Here is a 22,734-nt window from a genome sequence, read left to right as displayed (position 1 = left end):
ATATATGACAAAAAAGATAAGCAACCTCTCACAATGGAGAAATTGAAGTTAGAATATACTTGTCAGTTTATCTTCCATAAAATAATAACTCTATTATGAAGTGTTAAGAAACTGTTTTTTGTTTCCATGTTTTTTTTTTAAGTGAAATAAAAGTTTCTCTGGTTGCATGTGTGTCCACTCTGCAGGTTTTAATTTTCCTATGTTGATAGATGAGTCCTACATGCCTTTGATATGCTCACTCTCCTTGTGTGTGTGTGTGTGTTATCCTGGTTTCCTCTTTGGCTTTGAAGTGTTTTCTACAGGAAGCTTCACACTGTTTACTCTGCTGAAACATTCCTTCCTGCAATATACCCCCCCCCCCACTCACCCCCCCCTCCCCAGACACACAGACACACACACACACAGTCTGCCACCTCCCCCTCTCTTCTTCTGCTTCCTCTCCTTTCACACACACTTCAAAGGCTGCTGGATGGGGGTGTGAGGGCCTGCTATTCTACAGGTGTGAGGTTATTAGAGCTGTGTGTGTGTGTGTGTGTGTGTGTGTGTGTGTGTGTGTGTGTGTGTGTGTGTGTGTGTGTGTGTGTGTATGTGTGTGTGTGTGTGCGTGCTAGTTTTACGTGTCAGCATCATGCAGGAAAAGGCTCCTGATTCAGGATAGATATTAAGTGTCATTTTAATAACCTCTTGGTTTCAAACACTCCATCTTCTTCCCACAGTCCAGTGACATGGATGATGTAAGGATGCGCTTGTCCAACATTTTCCACTTCCAGTAGAATATTGATACCTTTGTGTTGTGCTAAGTTATTAAGCTATATGAAGAAGAGACTGGGAATCATTCCTTTGTTAGGGACGTGGCTGCTTTGACTGTCGTGTGTCCAGGTACAGGCTGTGAATGCCAGACCTCACCTAGTGTCACTGAGCTGTATATCTACTCTGTGTTCAAGCTGTTGGTGCCTTGTAGAGTATTTTCATCAGACTAATATTCTGGCTTACTTAATGGTACAGAGCATGCAATAAGTCTGAGATTCAGTTTTTGTGAGTAAAATCTTAGTATTTCAGCTAGCTAACCCAATTTGCTAGTGCTAGCTGATGCATTAGGACTGAAGCTTTTTGATCAAATCTGGTAACTTCTGAAAGCAGAAAAGCACCAGAAAAACCCAAACTTTGAGGCGTCAAAACACAGTCTTAAGCCAATGGGTGATGTCACTATAGCTACCTAAATCTTTTATACCCAGTCTCTGGTCCTGAAACATTTGCAGATGGTACTCGTTCTTTTTTTTTTGTTTTTGTTTTTGTTAGGGTTATCAGACTCAGAATAAGAGTCAGCATACTTTATTAATCCCTAAGGAAATTATGTGGGTTACAGTTGCACCATTATAAATACCAGTAACAGAAACAGACTATTTAACAATACAATATGTTAGAGATTTAAGAAATTTAGGAAATATGAACAATATATATAAAAATCGCTCAATAATAAATATCACGGATTGACAGAGGTGATTATTAATCACTCGGTACAGATATCCCGGAAAATACTCAATACCATTTTCAGTGGTATCAGTTGCTGCTTAAATAGTTGGGGGGTTTTTTGTTTTGTTTTTTTTAAGCAGGATGCTGCTGTCCTTTTTTGCTGGTAGACTTTACAGACATTAAACATTACAGATGGGCACGACTTTAAGGCTCCTTATCATTTTATTATTAGCTGCTAGCTGCTAACTTAACAGATGGCTAATGTGGCTGTCAGACTAACGGTTGCATTTACGATGTGTCTTTAATACTTTACGGACCTCCCGAAATTGCTCATGACATTTGTTCTGTGGCGTCAAGATCAACTGCTTCAGCTGCTAGTGAGGGGAGGGGCTGTGTGCCTGCCTATCTGTAGCAATTGTGTGTGATGTTGTGCATTAATACTCCTGCAAATAAGTATCTCATCTGTTTATTAGTATCGATTAATATCAGATTTTTTTGATAAACCTACTCAACATTCCTGCTTTGAAGAGCTACATGTTGGTCAAACTCAGTGAAACCTTTGTAATCCAGATGTTGGCTGCAGTGCCTCTAATGATGCTATGAAGTTTATTTAATTTAATTAGCTAATGTAGCCTGTAAGCTCCAAGCCTCTACATTTATTTTAACGGTCTTTAAATTGCTTGCTCAGATTTCTTCAGCTCCCTCTGGAGCCTTGCAAGACTATTGCAGTTTTTACAAAGATGGTGTAGTATTCATCAAAACAATTAAACAAGCTTTTATGTGTGAAAACAATTGTGTTTGTCTACATGGATAGTAGGGTTATAGTAGGGTTTGTTTTTTTAAATTGCAAATGTGTTAAAAGGAGGTTTGATATTAATCCTGAAACTCATGGAGGAAACCTCCTTTTTTCCCTACATCATCCAGAAACCCGGTTACTGCAGAGAAAGCTAGAATGATAGATGATTTAAGTCAACGTAAAATCTCTTTTTGTAGTGAAACACATCTGCTGAAGCCATCACATCTGTCTCAGCGGAGGAAGTAACTCATTCGGCTTCCTCCTCTCTGTATCCCTCTCTGGATTCTTCATCCTCCCGTCTCTCTACCCTGCCATCATTTTTCAAATAAGGTTTCCCCTGTGAAACCATGTCACATATCTAGGGCGTCGGTGTGGTTTTGGCATCAGGGAGCCTCAGAGGACATCATGGCTGGGTAGGCGTCGGATGGGAAACGTGTGTTTTCTGATTTCTGGCGGCTGAAACAGGCAGAAGGTGAAGCGTGAGTGCTGGAGCTCCACCTCTATCATAAAACAGCTCAGGGAAATATTTTTCATCGCTGTCCTCTGAGGCTTTCTGAGGAAAAACTGAGTTTTACAACTTGAACTTTACTTACGTATGCGCTGGAAATGTCCTAAACAGCCCTGAGCAGAAGTACGAGGTAATAAAAGGAAAGCGAGGATGCTTTAAAAACTTATGCAACGAACAGTTTTGATTTATTGAGTTAATATTTTGTTCTTAAACCTTTGGAAAACTTGCCACAGTTCTTCTGTGGATTCACGCTGCCTCAGTGTGATTCCATCTCTTCATGTCTTCATGAGTGAATGATGTTAAGCTCCGGTCTGCATGCCAAAGTCTCCCTGGTACCTCCAGTTGATCTATGTTGCGTTTTTCAGAATGTGAAAGCACTTAGGTAAAGAAAAAAGTGCATGTGTGGATGGTGAGTGCTCCAGTACAGAAGAAAAGTGCTATATAACAACTAGTCCATTTAGGATTCTAAGTATCTGCTATTCTTCTGGGTGAAGATGTTTTTTTTTGTTTTTTTTTAAATAACCATTTCAACACATGTACTGCAAATCTTAATTTTTTTAGACACCTTAACAGAAATATAAATGATCTTCGGTGGATCTTCCGACTTCCATCGTCTAAAGTCTGTCGTGGTTTGACTAATCCTGTGAGAATGGAGCAGGTAATTGGTCAAATCACTGCAAGCTAATGGAGTCTCTACTTGGGAAGTAGTGTACTTTGAGAAGTGAGAACGTGTTGGGCGTGCACTTTCTCCTGCTGTGTGGCTACACGTGTGAAAGGGAAACATCAGACAATGTCCCGACCTGATTCCTGTGACATTGTCAGGAGCTCATGTGTAAAAGTGGGCCACAGCTCTTCCTTCAGAGTCAGTTTTGTTGCAAAGAGATGGCCCCCTGACGGTGGTGGTGGTGGAGAATTTGTGTATTTTTATGTCCTTCAAACAAAGAAGAACTTTGTAGTGAAAGGAAGATGTTGGATGTTAAAATCCTAAATGAAATTAAAATGGAGTTTTCTCAGGTAACAAATGAGCGTCACATGACCTCGTTCTATAGATTTGGACCGTCACTCACTACACATGTATAGTGTTGTCTAGGTCGTGTATTTTCAAAGGAAGTCAGGATTTGGCCTGCTCAGAGTCTCTTAAAGGACAAACCGTCACAGCGGGAGTGAAGCAGCTCCTCCTGGGTTAGGAGGAGGAGTCCTGATGAAGAGGGGTGGGAGGGGTTGGGGGACATTGAGGAGCAGTCATGCAGGAGGAGGAAGCCGCAGGTTTTGTTCTTGCGGTGGGAAATCTCTGGTTGGCTGCTCCCGAGCTCACACTCACACAGAGTTTGTATTGTTGGACCTCACTTTTGTTTCCAGCTTTTTCTTTCTGGATTTGGTGCTGAACCGAGATCATACATGATTTCATGTTCCTGTTCAGCAGTTTGTCATGTGACAACAGATGCGTGCGTTCCTGCTCTCCATGTTTAGCCATTAATAAAACATTTTGACTGGACTGCACTCACTGATTGGCAGTTCCAGAGTCGTTGATGATGCACGGTTTAGGTCATTTCTAGTTACATTGTACAGTTATTTCATTTTTAACCTTAATTTATATTTTATTCCTTCCTAGTTAAATTTACCCTTTTAAATTTTTCATATTTATTTCCTATCTTATTCATAGCCTTTTCCTTTTTTGTTTTCTTTAGGTCACGAGCAGTTGTCCAAGCATTTCACTACATATCGTACTGTGTATGACTGTGTACGTGACAAATAAAATTTGAATTTGAATTCTAAAGATGATTCACCAAAGTCAGCCTGTTTGCGAAATACTTTGTGTCTCCAATTTTCATCTAGCATGTCTGACCATCTTTATCAACAAGTACATGCTCCTCACTTTCGATGCACCCTCTCCTCTATGTTCTTTCTCCGGATGGATGCACACTTCCTCACTTAATCTATGATCCCACAGGGTTTCCTATCAAACTGCGAGCCTGTTAACTTGAAAAAGGAGCAGGTCTGCTGTTAGTAAATTTTACTAAAAGAAAAACTATAATAGAATGAGAAAATCAGCTAAAAGGTGTAAATTAATGTGGCAACAACCCCATCTTTAGGACACGTGAACGACTGACTGCATTTGTAATTAAGTGCTCTATTGGGTAAGCATTGGGGAGCAACTTGGGTTAACTGTCTTGTCCAAAGATAGTTTGACATACAGACAAGAGAAGTTGGGGATCAAACCACCAACCTTCTGATTAGTAGATGAGCAACTCTACCCCTGAGCTATAGCCATCTTTCCTCAGTCTTAGGCTTTTACTATCTTGTATATTTAATAAGTAGCAGAATATTTTGCTGCCTTTTCATCTTTACTGGTTAACTTATACACTAAATGCGTGAAATGATTCAATTCAGTGCCATGTGGAGGCAACAATCTAGCTGCACTTTTAAGGTGGAACACTTTCATCCATCCTACTCACGCTGACTGAACAGAATCTATGAACAGATCTCAACATAACAGTTTTAACCGTGTTTTTACTGGCTGCCTTGTATTAAATATGCTTTAGTGGGGATTGAAATGTAACTGTACTATGCAAGAATCAGTTTGAGTTATTAAAAAACACTCATAGTGTGTTGGATTGGTGTGTTTTATGCATTGCATGTTGAATATCTGTTCCGTGTCTCAACAGTATCTGGTTCTTTCATCAGTATCACTCTCCCGTGATTTATGAGGATGAAGTTAAACTATTTCTCAGTCCATGCTGAAACTCCCAAAGCCCTAAAAATAAATCCTTTAACTTTTCTTCTGATAGAAGAATAAAATAAAACATGACTCCATTACATCAGAAAGATTTAATCTTTTGCCACACAGTTCATGTGTCCTGACATGATTTTAAAAAACAAAGTTCACCAAGTGATCATAATAATTATAAAGTGCATAATTTTCTCTTGTGTAAAATACCAGTTTACAGGGAAGGATAGAAGGAAAGTACATTATCAGTGTTGATTAAAGGTCTCCGTCCGCCTCAAAAACAGCCTTTTTCCCCTGTGATGATGATCACGATGATGATGCAGCGATTCGTCAGAACTGACAGTCTGCATCTGCTCCAAAACGGTATTTGACACACAGTGAACAAGATCCTACAAGACCAGCACACACTGAATCCAACTCCGACTCAGGCGCTTTGTTATCAGCGGCCTTGTTGTGCCATATGGAAGTGTTTGGAGGTGTGTGTTTGTCTGTAAAAGGCAGGAAGACATTAAGAGGGCTGAGTTTTTAGCCTCGAGGCTTTTGCATGAACAAGGACCTCATCAGCTTCACACGGTCTCGCTGTTCTTTGTGTGCAATGAAATCCTCAGTGAAGTTTCAATGAAGATAAAAAGGTTCAGGTGGCTTTTTTGAAGTAGTTGCCATAAAGGAGCATTTTCTTTGGTGGGGTAGTCTCTGGAAGTTCGCAGAATTGCTAAAAAGTGGTCGTATTGTGTCTTATCTCATCTGCGTGCAGAAAACAAGTTCTCTAGAAGCAAATACTCAGAGACGGACTCAGGAGGGGAGATGAGTAAAAATATATCAATTATAGCTTAATAATATTGACATGATTAACATGATAGGAGTAATCGAACTCAACTTTTCACTTAAAGAAAAGCAATCAGATGTCCCCGATCACATGTAAGCACACTTCATTTTTATCATAGCAGTCCCAATCATTCCTTGGGATCAATCTAAACAAATATTTATTGATTAGACTGAATGAACTGAAATAACAGCTGGAGCTCTCTGAATGTTGATTGATTGTGCCTAGCAGTTTTGAAAGAAATAAAACAGGGGAACCAGCTCCATCTTCATCCCTCAGGTTCTTTCAGTTGGGCATGAATGTAGGATGGCTGGTTTAAGGTACAGCCTACTGGACCATCACACAAGCAGCTGTGATTACTGTGGCATATTAACATCCAGGCCTGGCAGTGGGCTGGTAGCCTCCGGGTGCTGCTCAGAGCTTTGGAGATCCACATTTGCATGTTGTAGTTACCTGAGGGCAGTGTCAAAGACATGTAGAGGCTTTTCACATTTCCTGTAAGCTACTGCTGTTTATGTTTGTGGTTTTGCTGCTCCCTTAGCATTGACTTAGAAGTTATAATAGACAAAGAACTTTATTTTATTTTATTTTCAGTGAAGTGAAACCAAGTGTTGAAGATAAATACAGCTTTAACAATGTGCTGAAGAGCTTAGTCTCATGTTTTATTTGTATTTATTTATTTTTAATTACCACGAGCCTGGAAAAACTCTCGGCCTCCTCAGCTTTTTATTAGCACTGTCCATGTGTAGCATATCTAATGTGTATATTAGCCTAACCATTAGTTAGCCCATCATTACATGTGAAGTTCAAAGTTACAGTTGTGCTGTATGATTTTTAGAAATACTTCACTTAGTACATGGTAAGTCAGCTTTTTATGGAGACTTCCTGCCTGCAATTCAGCTGAAAGCTTTACGTCTTCTTTTTTCATTGATGGAAGGATGTTAAACTTTATTGTAGCACCTGGAAGAACAGCAACACTGAAAGAGTTTGGACTGTTTTTAACTCTGTGGTGATTGCTTTTGCCCAGTGTTTGTTTGCTTTTGGGAATTCAAGGACCATTTTAATACGGAAATACCCAATGACGGCAGAGTTAGCAAGCAGATAAAGATAAGATAACATAAATGACTCTATGAAGACTGATTGCTAACCAGGTTTTAACCCCCCTTTTGTTGAGCATGTTACACCCTAGTAAAGCATATGGACAAAACTGGAGAGAAGTCTGAACATTAGGACCTGAGCTGCCTGAACTGCAGCTTGATGGACATTTATGAATTCTGGAAGAAGTGGAAAAAATGTTGTCTAAACCCAAGTAGCTGCACATGAGCTTAAATGGAACTGCGTTTTGAAATCTGTGATTTAAATCTGAAAATATCTGAGAAACAAGTGAGCAGCATCATAAGGGATGGTGCCTGACAGACGCTCTGCTCTGCAGGCACTTCAGCTCATCGTGCAGCTCTAATCTTCCTCTAATCTTCCTCCCCTGAACGGAACTTTTGTTTATGCTTCAGCCCAGGAGGAGTATGTTGATTAGAGGTCAGCTGGGAGTTTGTCCCCACATCTGGAACTGGTCTGGCTGGCCCAAACAAAACGAAGCAGAGGAGAAGTCTGCTAAGTGAACCTTAAAAGCTGTAATTGAAGAAGTTCCTGTTTAATCAGATCCCTCCTTCTCTTCTTTCCTCCTTCCTTCCTTCCCTTTTTCCTTCCCTGCAGGCTCGGTCATTACTTCTCCCATCATCCTTTACTCCCCCATTCCTCTCCTGAGTCCTTAGATCCTTTCCTCCCTTGTGTGCGCTGATTAATTACTGTTTCAACTAACTGAGCCTGCAATTAGCTGTCTGATTACCACAGGAACTGATTTTGTGTGTGTGTGTGTGTGAGTGATGTTTGGGGATTCCCAAGGGAAATTCAGTGTTTCTTCAAAAGTTTTTATGTTGTTTAAAGAGTTTTGTTCTTCTTGTCTGAAAAAGTGAATTTTTTTTTTTTTTTTGGACTGGTTTGTTTATGTGTCTGCGGACAGGATGTCAAACAGCTGCTCATCCGGTCATTTATTGTGAGTGATAATGAACTACTTGTATTTTCAGTTGTTTACTGATGTGGATTCATGTCTGCTCGGGCCTCAGGGGATGTGCGTATTTTTGTGTGTGTGGATATTTGCAGGGGAGAAGCATAATGATTATTACTAGTGAGAAACACCTGGCAACAGGAAAAAAAAGCTTTTTGTGTGTGTGTCTGCTGTAAAGTATTAAAGTTTGACTCACAGCGGTGGGCGGTTTAACTGGTGGTGAAGAGGGGTAGAAATAGTTCGTTAATTCTGAATTATCTAAATATGCAAGTTAGTAAAAACTCCAGGTGTTTTTACACAGCTGGGTAACTTTAGGATAGCTTAGAGTTGCCATTAGTTGGAGTGTGAAATGAACAAGACACCTTTTACTAAACGCTGAGATTTAGCCCCTTAGAATCAGGGCTGGGTGGGTAAAGCACTTAATTAATGTATGGTTAAATCTACCTTGTAGTCTCAAGTAAGTTGAGTCTTCAGTAAGACTAGAAAAGTGCTACACAAATACCAGTGAATTTCCAATTCTTGTTTTATAAATTAGGTGCACCCCTTTCCTTTCCGGTGTGCCTTTGTCTCTTGCTGTTTTGTTCACCTTGACCCAAAAAGACTAAAAAAAAGGAGCCTTTAGTTGACAGGATCTCAGTAAATGTCACAACATTTTTTTTCTGTAGGTGAACCAGTCGATGCTTTTTACCTTCAGATCAACAGAGGTCTGCTAGCTGTTCAGCTTTGAATGGTACGCAGTCGAGGTGTAGGTTGGATGCCTGCTTTGGCCCTTCGTTGCTCTTCCTGTAGCTAAGCTTGTCGCATGGGCCTCACTTTTCTCTTAGTGCCACTGCAGATTTTCTGCCCTTGCACGATGGCCAATATAGTCAGTCTGGGCCTGACCCCCAATTGGATGGCTTTTACTTATTTGTTAATTATTGAAGACACAATGTTTATACCATGTTAAATGATCAACCTTAAATTTGCTTACCAAAATAACATTTGCTTTGGATTGGAAACAAATAAATTCATAATGGACTGTCAGACAGTGAAGATCAGAGCCAAGTCAAGTGTTTCTGTCCTGTAAGATGCTGGAGTGTTTGAAGAGATACAGGAAATGTTGTAATGCAAAACCCATAACAGAGTAGGAGCGGATCAAAAGTACTGTCTTAATTATAATTTATGTATTAAGACATCACTATTAAATAGACTATTACTTAGAAAAAAATTTAAAAAAATTTGAATGACTGAAGTCTGATATCTTGAATAGTCAAGTTAAGTCAACATTGGTGACTTTAAGAAGTGCCAGCAGCGGCGTCACGGCACATTAATTTTTTTGCATTTTAGAATATTAAGTTTGTTTATTTGATTAAAAAAACTATTTTTCCCTTTTCTTAGACAACGTGTGATTCTCATGAGTTATTTTATTTAATCATAATAAAACCACTGATGCTTGTCAGTTTGTCCACTGCAGCACAGCAAAATAATAACTGTTGACAAGTGAATTCAGCAACAAACACCGTGCACCGTGCATTGTAAACAAACACCGTAAACAGTGCTTACTGCTACGGTGTGACACGGAAAACTCAACCTGTCAGTCACAGAGGCTGTGGTGACACTGCTGTTAAAACTTGACAAACTTGTAACGTCTAACTGATTCATACCAGAGTGAATTTGAGGAATTTAAATGTGTGTTCGCAATGAGTACTTGACCTGTGATGTAAAATTATTTACTTGTTATTATGCTTTATCTCGTACGTTTTTAGCAAAAATGTAGTTCCATGCAAAACCAGGTTTTTGTGGGTCAGTGCAAGAAACCAGGAAGTCCCTTTTTTTTTTTTCCTCCCCCTGTGCTGTTGGTGGAAAAAACGTCCCCCTTGATTTTTAATTAGCCTTTTAGTTCATGCTGCCAGCGGGACACGTGCACACACCGCAGCATATAAACTTCTAAAGGTCAAAGTTCATACAGCAGAGGCCAACTTAAAGCACAGCGTATGATTAATGCAAACATGATTAGATGAAACGTTGTGTGTGTCTGTGCGGACTATTTTATTTATTTATTTTTATCATTGTTGTGTTGCCTTTAGGTGTTTTGCGATCTGGACAATGAGGGACTTCACAAGTATGTCATTAAAAGTGTGTGTGTCTTTTTGTATGGATGGGTTGTATTTGTGAGGTACAGTGGCTGCTAATAAACAGCACACCGTCAGTAACACTCGCACACACTCAGCTGGGTGTCTCTTTGATTGGTTTCAGGTGTGTGAGACCAGTCTGACACCTCTGTAATAAACCTGAGGGGGGGGGTGTGTGTGTGTGTGTGTGTGTGTGTGTGTGTGTGTGTGTGTGTGTGAGAACATAAAAAAGGGTCAAAGCCGTAAAACTGCTGAAACAGTCGAGGCTGAAACATGCGTAAAGAAAGTCCTCATCTTTGTGTGGGAACATGGAGAATGGGCTTCTGGGTAATTGTAGCTCACAAGGGAGCTGATGTCTCGTCTTATCTTGCTGCTCATCATGTGTTACTGTATCTGCTGTTCTTTGTATTAAATAGACCTCATGGGTGAGGTTGCAAGGATAGCCCAGTCCTGTCTATTAAATGGAGATTTGGTGACCTTTCTCAGGCGCCAGCTTTTATCTTACAAAAATGTAATTATTGCTAAGATTTCCACTGCTGACGCCATCTTAAGACCAAGTCATGGCTTTTACATCTGCATGGCTAGAAAGCAAGTAGACTTAATGTCTGTTCACCGTTATTGTCATTTTGTTAAAAAGAAGTGAAACAGCCATGCTAGGTGACTGGTTTGCATAATCTTCTGCTAAAAGTTTAAGCTTTTTCACGCCTGTCATCAGGAGTGGTTACTTTCATATGTCTCATATATCTCTGTTTTCTCCCTCAGGTACCTTCAGGTGCAGATGGAGGCCGCAGGCTGGCCGTTACCTTCAGAGCCGACAGTGAGTTTCTCTTAAACATCGTAAATCTGCACAAAGTGGCTGACTAAATGTAGCAAAAATTGTAGCACACATGGTACATTTCCTCTGGTTTGCACATTGCATTGTCTGCATCAGGTGTACTCTCTTAAATCTTTACCCATTAAAAGCATACTAGGAGTAAGGAAGCATCGAAGCTCTGCTGGTGTCCGTCATATTTCAGGCCTGCTTACAGAACAAAATAATTGTGTGTTCATCAGAAGTTTGCAAGAAGATGATCTGTAAACTATTCTAATGGTCATGAAACCACTTTTATTGATACATACTTAGGTGTCAAAACTTGTCACTATGGGTACAAGAAAGGTCATCAGATGTTGTCTGAAAGGGGGGGGGGGGGGGTTGAGGTAGACTCCATGTGTTGCTGTTCAATTATAATCCTTGTTTATCTTACATTGGGTCGTAGCAAGTCCATGTATAAAAGAAGCTGCTTCATCTCTTCACCCCTCAAAGTCAGCTTCTTTCTGATTGGCTTCCCCTTGTAAACATGAGCTTTGAACTTAATGAGCTGAGCTGTGTGAGACTGAGATGGCAAAAAACAGTTCAAAGTGTTAAGACCAGTTAAATTTGCAGACCTCATTACTGGACTCTGGCCATGTTTAACATCAGCCTCTAGAATATATAACAAAAAATAATCTAATCTAGTTCTGATTATGTTTGCTCTACCTAACTTGAATTTCAAGGTATTTATTAGTTAATCCAAATAAAATCACATTATAATATCAAATTTGAAGTGTTACAGACTAGAAGAGAGCTTTCATGCAGGCATTTTATGGAGATCGTTTTGTATTTGACACTTAAAATCCTCCACAGGTGTGACTCGTTCCTCTGAGGGTAAACCTAAAATCTTTCACAAAGATCAATTTGATCATAAAATAGTTTATTTTCTGTCATATTTGATATGAAAATCTGCAAGCCCTCCTTACCCTCGCCCACATCATCTCCTCTGTCCTCCTCCTCCTCCACCTTTTCCACCACCACCCTGCGCCTCCTCTTCTTCTTTTGTTCTTTTCTCTGTAAAAGTCAAGTTCCTGAACCGTGGCCGATCCCTCCCTCCCTTCTTTGTCTGTGACCATGAGTGAGGAAACGCTTTCAGATCCCTCAGAAAGTGTGTGTGTGTTGTCTGCAGTGTTATTGCAACCCCTGCAGCTAACAACTACATGCGGTTTAACTATTTTATGGAGTTTGCTCGTGTTGATTGAGGAGTTTGAAAAAAAAAATTGTTATATTTGTGCGATAGAGAAAAATATTGTCATAAATACAGATTAAATTTAAATAAGAAAACCTGTATTTGGATCTAGGGACTTGATACATGGATGGAGTGGACAACAACTTCAACCTTGGTGGAGATTATTCCGTGTTTCATCTAATAAATGTAAAAAGTCCTCCTTCCTCCTTCTGTAAGATCCAAGATGTTTTGTATAGTTTCAAAGTTAGTTTAAAACTGTGCACGAGGGAAAAGTGCAGCAGCAGCTTTAATTTATTAACTGTTTGTGCCGTAACTGCAGTTCCTGTGTTCAGTGATTCTGAGTTGATTCACAGGTTCAGTTTTTTAAAAATTAGAGTGAGTCTGATTTCTTAAAGATTTCCTCCCCTGTGTTTGGACACAGTCAGGTCAGCTCTTTCCTTGTGTCTCCAGCACTTATGCTACGCTAACATTATGTAGGTTTGTATTTGCTGACATTTATCTGCAGATTAAACCAAATCACCCTGTATTACCCAAAATGTCAAACTGCATTATTAACAGAATGTGATTCTTTTGTCTGAGGGTCGTCTTGTGAGTTTCTTCCATTTCTCTGATTTTCATTTAATCTAGCTTTAACACATATTATGTAAGCAATGACGTGTGGGTCAGAGGTCAGAAGATCATGTGAATTCTGAAGATCAGATGAAATGAAAACACGCTTGGAGCTAAAGTGAAGCGCTCAAGTGTTTTAGCATGACAATCAGAGTGTGTGTGTGTGTGTGTGTGTGTGTGTGTGTGTGTGTCACACCTCAGTAGTTTGAGGATCAAGGAGAGCCAGAGGCTTCCTCTCTCACACCCTCTCTTTGCTGGAAGTGATGTCATGGGAATTATAAAGCAGGGTGACCTTTGACCTCCAGTAGGTTCCCTAGAAAGGATTGTAGGATCAGCAATACGTTGAGGATAGTTTATTTATTTATTTATTTATTTATTTATTTATGTATTTGGTGATGGGTTTATCATCTTTGCTGCAAACACACCATCCTGCTGTGGGAAATTCTCACCAGTGATCAAAATGTTTTTTTTAATCCACACATTCAAACAAATGCACATTTAAAAACTGTGATGTCCGGGATTTTTAAAAACTCCTGGATATTTTGTCAAATTAAAACCGTACATTTGTAAGCTCTGTCAGATACCTGTCCAGTGTCGTGTTTGGGATATTTTCTGTAGCTCTAACTTACAGACGCACCCATAAACTGCTCACGTCCCAGCCGTCATTAATCGTGAAAACATTTTTGCCACAATATTAGACCTCCTCTTTCAGATGATTTCAAACCTGACATCACACTTCCTTGTGTAACCGAGGCTGACATATGAAGATAGCGAGCTTCATATAGAAGTGAACAGGTGCCTTATACCTGTACAAATCCATGTCTCCTCTGGTCATGATAAGAAAGAAGTGTGACTGCATCGAAGTCCATCCTTCAGCTCCTTCGATAACCTTAGGAAACACTTTCCTGATGAGAGGAAAGATTTAAGGTCTTTGTTGCTGGTTTCAGCACTTACTTAATACACCAGTTTCAGGGGGCCGAAACTGGAGCCTAGTTTTAAAAAGCAAAGCTAGTCAAAACATTTGAGTTTTATTCTCCATGGATGATCTCAACATAGCTATGTCCACGGATTTTGCTCCAGCTGGGATAGGTTCCAGCCCTCCCTAGCTGACAAAAGTGTTCAGAAAATTAACTGAATGGTAACTAATTGTTGGCTTTGGTCTTCGTTTGCTGACAGTATGTCCAGGATTTGAGCATCCAGTCGGAGTGCCTCAAACCGCGTGACATGCTCCAGAGGATTTAACCAAAACTAAAGATTATGCATTTTAGAAATCTGACAGTGCCTCACTGTCATTGAATAATTCTAATTTTTTTACTCAGACTGAAATCTGCTTCAGAAGAACGTCAGCTGAAGCTGATACTTTAAAAACAGTAGGTTCAAGTTGTCATAATTCTACTTTGAAGGATGAAGCATTGAAAGAAGATGAGGATGCACAAATAAATGGAGCAACTGTGATGGTCTCCTTCAGCCTCCTCTTCTTTCTGTGCTTTGTGTGAGCGCCTCCTCCTATGCTTCTTAAATTGGAAAGCGAACAGGAAGAAAAAAGGGGACAGCTAAAGAAAACGTTTGCAGTGAACTTTAGCCCTCTTTTCGTTCTTCTGTCTTTACACTGCTTTGTTTTATAAATGCTGAAACCAAAGATTAGGGAAGGAGGAAGAAGAGTAAAAAGAACTGCAGCCTTCCTCTCCTCCATACATCCTACGGAAGATGGAGGAAGAGGAGCAACCAGCTGTGACCTTCTCCTTTAGCCCTGAACATGACCCTGCTTTGAGGAGGATGAAGAGGCGAGAGCAAGAGGAGCAGTGACTCGTGTCTAACGTTCTCTCATCCGTCTCCATCTTTTATAAGCTCTTCTCTCCCAGCTTCTTCCTCCTCTTCCTCACTTCTGTCAATCGATGGTTAGCAGGAGGAAAGGGGAGCAGTCAGTCGTGTCTGAGTTCACGCCTCTTTTCTTTCTACATCCTAAGTCCATCTTTTTTCCTCCGATCCCTCTCGGTTCATGGCTGGCTGCTCCTCCTCCTCCGCCCCTCCAACTTCGTGTCTCTCAAGATAAAACAAGAGAAATGTTGGAGACGAGAGGAGGTGAATGACAAACAACCCAGAGCGACTGAATTAATGAAGGTGCGGTTAATAAAATATGGATGACAGATCGGACAGCTGTGGAATCTGCTAATAATGCATTTCTTAATTTAACTCAAAGTATCTCCTTAGAGGGTTATCTAAAGATAATGACACACACACACACACACACACAAAAGATGTCAATCGTATGACTTTTAAAAAAGTAGAGCTGTTATGTTCAGTCATTCTGGACTCTCATTAAAGTAGCTTTAAACAACTCACAGTTCAAATTAAGCCTTCTTTAACTTAGTTCAAACAAGCTGTTTTAGCTCCGCCCTTTAAGTCTAACTTTCTCCTGATTGGCTGCAGAAACTTTAACCAGGAGGTTTATGGAGCTGTTGAAATGAAAAGCCGACATATGGACCTAAGAATAGAAATAAATGTCTGAGTTTAAGCCTGACCATTAAGGAAAGGTCGGTAGCGCAGAGCATCTCCCACCAGAGCTCTGGACCATAAACTTTCTTATATTTTAAATTCAGAATTACATATCCTTCATTTTAGCATGATCTTGGTCTATTGTACCTATAGTTTGTATAGTTTTGTGGTTTTATTTGTTTATTTTCCCATTTTTGAGACATACATTAGTACAGTAATTTTTAATTACTGTACTAATGTATGTCTCAAATTTCAAGTTATTCTCTCAATTTTGTGTTGTTTTCTCAGATGTTTTAGCTGCTAAGTAGAAATTTCAAGATACTTAATTTTAGATTTTAACTTATGGATGGTAACAAGCTGGAAACTATAATAAAAGAATCGGCAGAGTTGACAAAAGTCCATAACCTTCCTGCAAGAATCTGGAATTGAGCCTGAATGGTCCTTAAATGGCTGTGAAGATGTTAACTGCAGTCTTTAATCTTTACTCTGTCCATCAGGCTCAGATTTCTGTTTCAAGAACCATTAAATCTTTTATTAAAGTGCGGCTCTCTGTGCTGTTGTTAATCTCTTCATATCTCTCTGTTTCTCTCTGCAGACTGCTCATTAAACTACCCACTGGGGAAGCACATGATCCGTGAGGTCACCAACGTCTCCTTCAGTCATCTAGCCTGCGACGATCAGGCCGCCGTGGTTGTCCACTGGTCTGCGAGCCCACTAGGTCTGTTTACCTGTCGGCCTGCCTGTTTGCACGATCATCCGGAGAGACAGTTTTAGAGAGAGAACAGGGAAAGTTGAGGGAAGAGCAAGAAAGTTCAAAGTGCTCAAATCGTAAGATTACCCAGCTCTGTGCGTGTGTGTCCCTTTGATCGGGGCCGGAAAGAGAGGGAAAGAGGATCGCATCTCACACAACAATGCCGCGATTTGACCGTGAAGGAATGTGTGTGCGCACAGTGTAAGGTGAACCTCTGCTGCCTCTCCCTCTCTGTGACAAAACGGCCCGTTGTTTTCTCACACAGAGAGGGAGAGGCAGAAATCTCCCTGAAATTCTCCATGTCATACTCACATGTTGCCAGATTTCCTCTTTGAGATCTGCACAGCTTAAGGTTTCTGCTGTAAGACAGCCAAGACTTTACCGACAAACCCAGAATTTATCTGAAACAAGGCTGAAGGCTGTGGCGCACCAGATGAGTAAAATTAGGGAGTTGGGCAGGAAGACTTTTTTCTTTTTTTGGTCACCCGAATTAAGGTCTGTGACTAATTGTTGTTAACTGCAGTGAGAGCTTGTTTTGCATTGCCAGCATTAAGTTGGACTCATTCTAGGTTGAAGTTGGTTCACGGATCCCATTCAGAACTTTCATGGACAGAATTCTTAAAGGGGTGGAGGTTGTCGGATTCGGAGGTCTCAGGATCTTGTGTGAGTCTGTCAGCTTCCTTGAGCCATGACCTCCACCGTGTGCTGAGTCACAAGTCTGAGGCCATGGTTCCTAGCCAGCAAAGAGTGGATTGCCCACTCTGGTTTGGGAACAAGCTGCTTCCCCCGGGTAGGAGTAGTAGGAGTCTTGCGGTCTTGGTCACGAGTGATTGGTGTGGTGTCTGCAGTGATGCTGTACAGGTTTGTTGTGGTGAAGAGAGAACTAAGCATGAAAGCAAAGCTGTCAACTGGTCGATCTACATTCCCACCCCCAGCTGTGGTCACGGTGGCTGGACTCAGCCTTAGAGACCCTTGGGGTGAGCAGCTCTGTCACTGGGGGCAGGCCATGGACAATCTGGAGAGATTATCGCTCTCTGGCTTGGGGACATCCAGAAGAGCTGGAGGAGGGTCTGGGTATTTCTGCTTAAGCTACTGCCCAAACGACACAGGATAAGTGGCAAATAACAGATGAATGGATAGCTGGTTAGATATTTCCACTGTGTTTTTCCCAGAGAAGGCAAAGCTTCTACATGTTACGTACCAGGGATAAATAAGACTAGTTGTTGGAGACATTTAGCATCATCACATTAAACTGAGCCTAGTCTTAGCGTTTAACTTCTTGCAGCTGCATTTAATCTTCAAAAATAATGTCAGGGAACATGAGAGAGAGATGCAGTAGAGCATCTACTGCTGATCACTTAAAGCAACTCAACTACAAGCTACTTTTACTTGTACTTTCACTCTTTTTTTCTATAGATTTTATTCCCTTGCTCGCTCACATGCGGAGCCCATATAGAATCACAGATTAACTTTAACTTGTATTTGGGGGGTGGGAGGAAACCGGAGTACCTGTAGGAAATCCTCACAGAAAGGCCCCGGGTGACGCAAGAAACTCTTTCCTGTGAGGCAACATAACCATTCATGCCACAATTCAGACTACTCGATCGACTTACAAAAAATACCGTCCACCACAAACAATAAACTCTTTACATGTGTCCGATCTTATAAAAGAGGTGAAAAGGGGTCTTTTTAGATTTGTATTTGTGATAAACAGATACTCGTGGTTCTTGTTTGATTGCTATTGAGTTTGAATAAAGATTGTCCAAATTTATACTGAAGAGAAGGAGAGAAAGAAAAACAGATCAATTGTGACCTCAGGCTGCTTCTGCTGTTAAAATGCAAAACATCCACGACTCACAAAGAGGGAGCGAGAGAGGTGTTCAGAAATATGCCTCAGGACAGAAAAACCTGTTCTGCTGCATCTCTCTCTCATGTTCCCTGTCTTTCTCCTGGAGAGCTAATATGAAAAACATGTCCGGTCGATGTATAGGTATAATTAAAAGACAGGTGTGCTTTCAAAGAGGAGTGACGGGGGTTTAAGGAGTGGAGGATTGTAGGAGAAGTGAAGAGGACTGAAAATAAGGAGGGTGGAGACGAGAGGAGATGCATGCAAATGAAGGAACAGAGTGGAGGGGGGAGAAAAATGAGAACTGGGGGATAGGCGGAGATATAAGGAGGCACAGGAAAGAAGGAAACAAGGGTAGGTTTGAGGCCTTGTTATCACTGTGTGAATTAGCTCTACACACTATTTGGTTTTTAATTGTAGCTATCTGCCGTGACTGGTTGCTGTTTAGCTGGGATGATTCCCAGCTACACTGACTGGTTACTATCTGTAATGTAAAATAAGCTGTAGAAAAGTACCAGGTATCAAAACCAGTTAGACCTTTCATGGTCTGAAAAAAAGAGTTGAGGAAAGGGCACAAAAAGATTAGCTGAAGGAAGCATCCTGAAAGAGTTGGCAAGACTGTAAAGAAGAAAATTAGGCTATTAGCTGCTATGTGCCCATTCATAATCACTGATTAAGGTATCGTCTTTGCCCTACTGCTTATTAGTGCTACTTTCCTTTCTCTACATCAAATATAATTTTTCATAACTAAATGCAAGATTTTATAGTACTGTTTAGAGTTAATGTTGACACTGCAAATCGCAAGATGTTTAGTGGTCTTTAATCTCCCAGCTCCTTAGTACAAAGTGAGAATACCACAAGTAATAGTCCACTGAGTTCACAGTAAGCAACGGTTGACCTGTGGCCTCGATTCAGGCAACACTTGCACCAAAAACAACATGTGTTTCTGGCAGTGAGAATACGTCTGCAGATGACTCATGCTTCGGAGTCTCCTGCTGTGTGTTACGTATCAGAAAGGATAACAGAAGAAAGTCCACAAACTGTATTATCCCCATGATGTCCGGAGTTCATGCACAAAAGTGGCACAACACATCAGATTCCCACCTTTTCAGTCTTTTGCCTTTTTCTGACAGTAAGTTTGTCGATTAGCTGTGACAAGCATGCACTGGCAAGGTATTACGTTAAACCTATTTCTCCTGTGTTTATATCAAGGTATGTTCATGCAACTCTACCATGACCACCTAAAAATCCCACCTCAAATCAAAGGGCTACTAATACAGTAGAACATTTACTTAACTGTGCAATAGAAATGAGTGCAGCAGAGAAAAGGGGAAAGATGGATGAAGAGGAGGGAACAAGGAAAGGCAGAAAGAAGAGTAAGAAGAAGGTAGGAATGAAACTAGATCTGGTTAGGAGTGTAGTGTAGAGAGTGAATAAGGATATGGATGTGTTGGTAAAAGGCAAGGAGAAAAGACTGGTGAGGAAGAGAAAAGATGGATGCAGACGTGGTGAGACTGAACTTGCTGTTGCGTCTCTGCAGGGATTGAACACATTAAAGGCTTCAGAGTTTACCTGGAGGACAAGAATCCAGAAGGGAAACAGTGTCAACACCTCATCCTCAAAGACCCACGACAGCTCAACTTCTCCTACAAGAACACGGTAGGGCCATTTCCACAAAAACACTTTGAACTGCTGGCTTTTCACATTTCCCGCAGTAGCACATCGCTCAAAGGATAAGATGCTTCTTCCAAATGTAAGCATGTTAGAGGCGGCTATCGAGGGTGCTGGAACAGGGGGACAAGGAGCCCTGAAGAAAATGTTGTTTTGAGGGATAAGCATGTTAATCCCTGCACACTTTTTGTAAAATGAAGCAGACATGCATAAACAAGTCGAACACTCCTAATTCTTTCTATTTTCAAAATAGGGATTTGTAATTGACACCATTCTGGGTTTGCTTGGGAGTGGACAGAGAGCCTGGGTCTCAATAAGGCATACCTCTGGATCTGCATCTGCAGTTTCTTGGGTTGTTAATGCATATTAGGCTTAACATCAGCAGTTTGAATCATTGTGCAGACCTCTCAGAATATAGTTATGTGTATTTGTTTTACTTCATTCTTTTGTTTTTTGTTGCTTTTTGGCCCTCGATCGATATGAAATTACTTCAGCTCCCTTGGTGGTTTCAGTCAATCCTTTCCGCTGCAGGCTGGCTGTGTAATAATCTCCTCCTAAGCTGATGGTAATGTGCTGTAAGAGATCAGGAACACAATCTGCAGTCTTCATTCTTCCAAAATATCGTCATTATAGGACACTGACAATAAACTCGCACATGACTGCCTGGACAAAGATAAACACTTGAATCCTTGAAACATCTGTGGCCCTGAAGCCTTGAAATAATTACCACACAGTGTAAGCTGGCTCACTGAGTCACTCTTCTGTTGAGATGTTGTATTTAATAAGTCCACATACATGCTCATTAGAGTCTGCTTTTATCTTTTTTACTGCTTTTAATCAATTCATGCCTGCAGCCCACAGATAAAAAATGTTGGCACAATGACCTCAATTAATGTGCACTGTTCCCGATGAATGGATGAAGCAAACATGTTTGTGCTTTATTAACTCGGAGATTTACCATTGCTGCTAAACTGTATTATTTCGATTTACTTCATTTCCTCTGAAGACTGTCGCTCATCATTTCCTTCTAATTTCACCGTTGAACGTTTGTGTTTGTTAATGTTTTCATGTACAGAAGCTGAGCAGTCAGCCGTTCAGCGGTTTGAACTTTGACACCGACTACATGGTTCGTGTGGTTCCCTTTCCATCTCAGATGAACGAGAGCTTCTTCCCTCCGTCTTTCCTCAAAACTAACTGTGAGTCCTACACGTCTCACAAATGTATGGGACTGAGTTTTTAGCCGATCAGCTGATTCACTGATTGTTTAGAAAAGCCTTTTCAGGCGCCTCTTACATCATCTTACTGTTCCAAATCCCAAAAAGCCACCTCGAGGCACTTTACACTTTAAGGTAAAGACTTAACCAGACTCAGGGAGGGGCAGCCATCTGCCACGACTGGTTAGAGGTGAGCATAGTTTTACGTTTTCTTTGTTATAATATAATTGTCCCATTTAGGCTTCCAAGGCACGATAAAACAGAGTATGATTTAGGGCGTGGCTACCTCAGGATGCACAAGCCTCTACCATGTGAGTGTTTATATATACAGCTGGTATGTAATACATGTGACGACATAAACAAAAACAAGATACAAGATGCTTTGTTTTTATGTTTTCTTTTTCTATTTAAATCAGTTCAATTCAGTTTTATTTATAAAGTTAAAGTATAAAGACTTAATCACAACAACAGTTGCCTTAAGGCGTTTTATATTGAAAGGTGAAGACCCTACAATAATGCAGATAAGCAATCAGATAAGCAAGCACTTTGCAACAGTCGGAAGGAAAAACTCCTTTTTAACAGGAAGAAACCTCCGTCAGAACTGCAGTGACTGGTTGGGGCTGAGGGGAGGGAGACAGGATAAAAAAGGCCAGGAGATTAATAATAACTCATGATTAAATGCAGACAGGTGTAAACATGCAGTGAGTGAAAACAGATGTGAAAAGAAACGCTCAGTGGATCATGGGAAGCCCCAGCAGTCTAGACCTATTGCAGCATAACTTAAGGGAGGACTCAAGGTCATCTGATTCAGCTAAAACTGTAAGCTTTATCAAAGAGGAATCTTTTAAGCTTGTGTTAAAAGTAGAGGGGGTGTCTGTCTCCTGAATCCAAACTGGGAGCTGGTTCCACAGAAGAGGGGCCTGGAGAGACTGCCTCCCATTCTACTTTTAAATACTCTAGGAACCACAAGTAAGCCTGCAGTCTGAGACCAAAGTGCTCTAATGGGGTGATATGGTACTATCAGGTCATTAAGATAACATGGGGACTGATTATCAAGGCCTTGTATATGAGAAGAATTTTAAGTTTGATCCTGGATTTAACAGGGAGCCAATGAAGAGACGTGACGTCAGTGTCCTCACCTCTTGAGACACCTAAAAATTACCGTCCTGAAGAAAACAGTGTTTACTTTCATGTGGAGTCAGATGGAAACGTGTTCATTAAATACTGGAAGCAGAATAAAAACAAAAATGCTGCTAGACTGACAGATTTACTGCACTGCTCCGAGATGCATGCACCACCTTGGAAGTGAGTTTAAATGGATCACAAGACAGAACATGCATAAAGCTTAGGAGTTGCTGTGAGGTTGTGTGTTTCACTATGTGCCAAGCCAGACTAGTTTTCCCAAAACATCCCCTTTTTTTAATAAGCTGAGACAAAACTGAGGCTGTACAATGAGAACAATAAAACAAACTTTGTAACCATCTCTCTGTGTGTTTTGTTTTTTTGTTGTTTCCTTACAGCGTGTGAAATGCTCCTCGGATCAGACAACCTGGTCTGCAAACCATGTAAGTTCCTCAGTGTCGTCGTCATAACCAGAGCCACATGTA

At 40.7% G+C, this 22,734-nt stretch overlaps 1 protein-coding gene across 1 annotated transcript in view; it reads left to right on the top strand.

Moving 5' to 3' along the window:
• il17rd (interleukin 17 receptor D) overlaps nt 1–22,734 on the top strand; it is a 32,929-nt gene that overhangs the window by 1,816 nt on the left and 8,379 nt on the right. The window contains exons 2-6 of the mRNA XM_085407041.1: nt 11,264–11,318; nt 16,241–16,363; nt 19,783–19,901; nt 20,989–21,109; nt 22,648–22,692. Of these exons, the coding sequence (XP_085263167.1) occupies nt 11,264–11,318; nt 16,241–16,363; nt 19,783–19,901; nt 20,989–21,109; nt 22,648–22,692 (463 nt within the window). The remainder of the gene's footprint in view (nt 1–11,263; nt 11,319–16,240; nt 16,364–19,782; nt 19,902–20,988; nt 21,110–22,647; nt 22,693–22,734) is intronic.

This window comes from Rhamphochromis longiceps, linkage group LG5 (genome assembly GCF_057381845.1).
Source record: "Rhamphochromis longiceps isolate RC_006_pf linkage group LG5, R_longiceps_female_GT1.1, whole genome shotgun sequence".
Classification (NCBI taxonomy): Eukaryota; Metazoa; Chordata; class Actinopteri; order Cichliformes; family Cichlidae; genus Rhamphochromis; species Rhamphochromis longiceps.
The sequence above is the reverse complement of the archived record's forward strand: the minus strand, read 5'-3'. Positions and strand labels throughout refer to the sequence as shown.